This window comes from Salvelinus fontinalis, chromosome 34 (assembly GCF_029448725.1).
Source record: "Salvelinus fontinalis isolate EN_2023a chromosome 34, ASM2944872v1, whole genome shotgun sequence".
Lineage (NCBI taxonomy): Eukaryota > Metazoa > Chordata > Actinopteri > Salmoniformes > Salmonidae > Salvelinus > Salvelinus fontinalis.
Genome location: NC_074698.1, coordinates 2204721 through 2209662, shown reverse-complemented (window position 1 = coordinate 2209662; position 4942 = coordinate 2204721). Strand labels below are relative to the sequence as shown.

The 4942-nt window shown below is 44.7% G+C and overlaps 1 protein-coding gene across 2 annotated transcripts; it reads left to right on the top strand.

Annotated features, from left to right (window-relative positions):
* Positions 1-105: 105 nt before the first annotated feature.
* Positions 106-4561, top strand: LOC129832839 (uncharacterized). Of its 2 annotated transcripts, none has more exons than XM_055896901.1 (4): positions 106-1355; positions 1708-1737; positions 2012-2304; positions 2911-4561. In XM_055896901.1, exons 1-4 carry the CDS (start codon positions 1142-1144, stop codon positions 3622-3624), a joined length of 1251 nt encoding a protein of 416 aa, XP_055752876.1. In that variant the 5' UTR covers positions 106-1141; the 3' UTR covers positions 3625-4561. The 2 variants fall into 2 exon arrangements, with proteins under 2 accessions (XP_055752876.1, XP_055752875.1); XM_055896900.1 differs by having other exon boundaries at positions 1666-1737.
* Positions 4562-4942: the final 381 nt, after the last annotated feature.

Genomic DNA, 4942 nt, shown 5'->3' with positions numbered 1-4942 from the left:
TCCCTGGATCTCATTGAATGTTTGGCCGTTTGGAAACGTTGAGTGTGGACTGTATGCATACGAAACAACCCCGTATCAGGCTTGGGCAGTGGCTATGGTAAAGAGGAAAGGAAGCCACTACAGCATTCATACAGACTTGTACACCAAATTGTACAAATCTTATTTTCCATGCATGTACATTATTCACTGTCATCGATCTAGTCACTTTATTCATTCCTTTCATTCATTCTAGCAGTCGGAATTGGTGTGTGATAACCATTGAAATAGAATGATGGTGATAACATTGCATTTCATACAGTGAATGTCACTCCAAACTTCTCATGTAAGTTGTTACCTTCCAGGCCTCTAGATGTCTTACTTCTGGTTAAGCTTTACTGGATTTATGTCCAGGGATTCTCCACAGAGTTGGATTCTCTGAGACCTCAGCTGTCCAGTGGTGCTGAACCTCAGAGTTACCGCTGTCCACTTAGACTAGAGAGATTATGTTAACAAATTGTTTAAAATATATATATATATATAAAATGATGCCTAAACCCAGAAGTGTTCATATGATATTGCAGTGTAAAAAAATGCATTGTATTTGAATATATTTATTATATGAAATATTAAATTATATATTTTTTTAAAGACAAAATACATAGAATGTCACCAAAGATTTTCTAAAACATTGTACAACGTACTGTATGTCTACTTGTTTGACTGTGTGTAGCCTACCAGAATGTGCTTATTTTGAAGAGAATATCATCAGACAGAGCAGCAGCGCCCTCTTCAGGGCAGCTTCGGCATCGTCTGCGTTACGTCTCTGCACTCGTGCAGGGCCTGCGCACGCTAGCACACGTCACCACAATTGCCAGCAGCGAATCCCTGCCCAGAGCTGCGCAGCAGCGTTGCGCAGACCTGCTTGGTGAAATACGCAGCCATTTCTCTTCATCTTGTTGTAAAGCTACAGGTCCGAGAATGCAAATACTGCAATAGTAGCTGATGTTGGGGTTTGTAGGCGAATTTCTTTATATCTAATTGAGAGACTAAAACTTTTTCCTTCTCATAAGCATTGAGAGAAACAACCACATAGGCAGCCTATTTAGACGGGGTCGAGCGATTCCATACTATAGCCAAGAAAGTGCGCTTGGTAGACGCGGTAATGTCTTTGAATATCACTGTGAAAAGTGAAGACTCCGAGTCCTTTGACGAAGAAGACGAATCATCTCCGCTGCTTTCAGGCAAAAGAGGCTCCGAGTCTGCAGCTCGTCACGATATTTCTCCGGGAGAAGGCGGTCCAATAGAAGACCATGCAGGGTATTCAACACAGCATGGGCGGCTGGCAACTAAAACGACCACCAAACCCATCGTACTGTGTAAGTTGTTGGTACTGTATAATCAGACAGACATGGAATATTTTTCCGTCTTGTCTCACAGGAACTTTAACTTTAGAACTACTATTAGACATTAGGCAGAATCTACCGCACAGCCAGAGCTGAGTAGTGAACGTACTGGACGCAGAAGGCAAACCTGGAGAAACAGGAAAAAGTCTGCACACTTTAGAAACATTAGTGCAATCCATAATGAAATATCAGAATTGTATTGACATTATGAGCTATCGCAAAAATATTTGCTCTATTTGACTGTTTTGCATGTGGCATCTGCCTCTTTCTTTCTGTCCACTAGATCCTGTGAGTGCTGACCGTTTCTTTTCCTCTACTTCTGCAGATGGCAAAACCATCTTAAAGATCGCTCCAGGTGAGTCCTATTCTTCCAATTAAAGATAGAGGTGGAGTAAAATAGAGAGGGATCATAAAATGAATCGAACTACCCCTTCCTATATTTCCTGGTCTAAGCACCTACTGTAGATGTACCATTTATCTGCAACACCCAGAACCAAATCTCTTGTGCATGCTGGCAAGCTGGTCGATAACATTTTGTATGGTTACCTCTGTCATGAGAGGATTTACATTTTGGTAATTTAGCAGATGCTCTGGACTTACAGTACTTATTAAACATCTCTCCTCCTCAGCCCCAGTCATGACCCTCCCGACTCCTCGGCCTCCTCCCCAGGTGTCCCCAGAGTTCTCCTACCAGGCCATCGTGTACCTGATCGAAGCAGTGGGGCGCCGCTGGAGCCTGTATGGGACCCGGGAGCGTTCGCAGCTCTTCCAGAGCGTGCAGAAGGAGTTGGAGGAGCAGGGTCACTGTCTCCCCGTTGAGAAGATCCGCCGCAAGTGGAACAACTTGATCGTCACCTATAAGAGGGTCAAATACAGAGGCCGGGAGACCGGCCAGGCCAGAACCTCCTGGGAGTACTTTGAGGTACTTGTTTGTTTTATAATAATAGACTTGTGTTGTTTAGCAAGAAAACCAATGCTTGTGGCTCTTCTGGGCAAAACAGACATGGTTGGCTTAGAATCATAGGATTATTGAAACTGTATTTAGTCTCCAAATGTTTATTGAAAACATGCATGCATTTGCACCGTAAGCACTTTTTGTCCCTCAAATACATTGTGACAGTTGTCAGTTAGCTAGCTAGCAAATTTGAGCTGACGTGGTATAAGTCAAAACACCTTCAAACAAGAAATGCTATCAAGGACAAGATACAATTAACTGAAACAAGCCACCTACGATTCCCCACATGGCAGTTTCCTGTCATTGTTGCTGTCTGGCTATTCAGGATCACAGCAACGCACAGCCTTCTACTCCTGCGTTGCTCACGCATCATTTTTGTGACGTTGTCAGGCAGCCGTCTATTCATTTTGTTAAATGTTGTTATTGTGGTCTTCTGGTGAATGCTCAACAATTCTAGTGACATTGTGGGTGTACTATGAAAGTAAGAAACAAGATTGTTGTAAGCCGCCCAAGCCGCACAAGACCCTCTTATCTCAACATTCCATCTCTCTTTGTGTGTCTCTCTCTCATAAGATGATGGATGCCATGCTTGGTGACACCATCGGCGCGGAGACCACTAGCAGCCCTACCCTAGTAACCAGCATCCCTAAGGTGAACGTCGCCACAGAAACCACCAAAACAGAGCAGAAGCCCCTTCTCCTTCCCCATGGCAACCTCATCACTGCCTGCACTCGGACACTCACCCTTGTCCCCTCCTCCCTCCCACTCCACACACCAGTTTCCTCCACCCTCCCTCTCTACACCTTTGTCAGATCCCTCCCCACCCCTGTCTGCTCCTCCCTCCCTCTATCCAACCCTTTGGACACACCCTCCCCCAGAATAGCTAATAACACAGACCCTGTACAGCCAAACCCCTCCCCTGCTCCGGTCGCACAGCTCCCTGCCTCCCGTCACATCCCCTCCAACCTCAGCCGCGTGCACCTCCGCAGAAAGAAGCACGGTCGCTTCTCCTGCTCCTCCATTACCTCCCTTCTGGCCCAGCAGCAGAAGCGAGTAGAAGAAGGCACCTCCCTGCTGCAGGAGTTCCTGAGGAGGCAGGAGGGGCATGCCAAGGAGGAGCAGGTCCGTCGCAACAGGGCAGAGTCCCGGGGGAGGAGGCGCGAGAGGAGGGAGGCACGCATGGCAGAGTCCCTGAGTAGGATGGCCACAGCTCTGGAGCTGCTCTCCTCCAAACAGGACACAGTCATTGCCCTACTGCAGAGGCTGGCCGAGAGAGACAGGAAGTGACAGTCATCGCCCTGCTGCAGTGTTGTTTCTAACTTCTATAGCCCCAAAGCCATAATTATGGCTAAACCCTGCCTACACCTGCATTGCTTGCTGTTTGGGGTTTTAGGCTGGGTTTCTGTACAGCACTTTGAGATATCAGCTGATGTAAGAAGGGCTATATAAATAAATTTTATTTGATATTTTTACTATTTTCAAATGTTATTTTAAACCTAACATTAACCACCACACTGCTAATATTATGCCAAACCTTAAATTAAGGACAAAAAGCTTATTTTTGTTCTCATGAATTTTTACTTTGTGGCTATATAATCTAGTGGAAACCCTTCTGCAGAGACTAGCTGAAGTGACACTGTAATCGGCATACTGCATAGACTGGCCGAGAGAAACGGGGAGGCTGACTCAGCATGAGACCGAAGTGGCACTCTTTTTCCCTATATATTGCGCTACTTATGAGCTAAAACCCACCTGGTGTCCCAGGTCAAAATCGGTCCCTGATTAGAGGGGAAGAATGAAAATTAGCAGTGGAACTTGGTTCGAGGTCCATATTTGAATTTGCCTAATGTAAGCAATAGGGTTCCATTTCGGATGAAGACTCGGATAATGTTATTTTTTATTTAACCAGGTAGGCTAGTTGAGAACAAGTTCTCATTTGCAACTGCGACCTGGCCAAGATAAAGCAAAGCAGTTCGACACATACAACAATACAGAGTTACACATGGAATAAACAAACATACAATCAATAATACAGTAGGAAAATCTATATACAGCATGTGCAAATGAGGTAGGATAAGAGAGGTAAGGCAATGAATAGGCCGTGGTGGCAAAGTAATTACAATATAGCAATTAAACACTGGAATGGTAGGATGTGCAGAGGATGAATGTGCAAGTTGAGATACTGGGGTGCAAAGGAGCAAAATAAATAAATACAGTATGGGGATGAGGTAGATTGAATGTGCTATTTACAGGTGCTGTGAGCTGCTCTGACAGCTGGTGCTTCTAGTGAGGGAGGTAAGATTTGATTGTGTTGTAGAATTTACAATGGAATAACAATTTTGATTGATTAAATGGTTTATTAATTAATGATTGATCATGATAATCAAAGTAAAACAGCATTTGGTAGCAGCATTTACTGTTGGAGAAACCGGTGTGGTGAGTGGAAACCACCATTTAGGCCTACACAGATGGATAAAGATGGTGAAATAGTAGGTGAAACTTATACTCACTAGTCTGGCATCTGATCCAACCAGTAACTCCCAAAACCACGCACGGTCATCTCAACTGTTTGATTGTCAAGCAGCATGCATGAGGTGGATTCAGA

Bases quoted from the DNA above. Each gene is read 5' to 3' on its own strand.
- LOC129832839 (XM_055896900.1), top strand. From the start codon at position 1,142: ATGTCTTTGAATATCACTGTGAAAAGTGAAGACTCCGAGTCCTTTGAC. The intron at 1,738-2,011 runs GTGAGTCCTATT...TCTCCTCCTCAG, and splicing joins CATCTTAAAGATCGCTCCAG to CCCCAGTCATGACCCTCCCG. The intron at 2,305-2,910 runs GTACTTGTTTGT...CTCTCTCATAAG, and splicing joins CCTCCTGGGAGTACTTTGAG to ATGATGGATGCCATGCTTGG.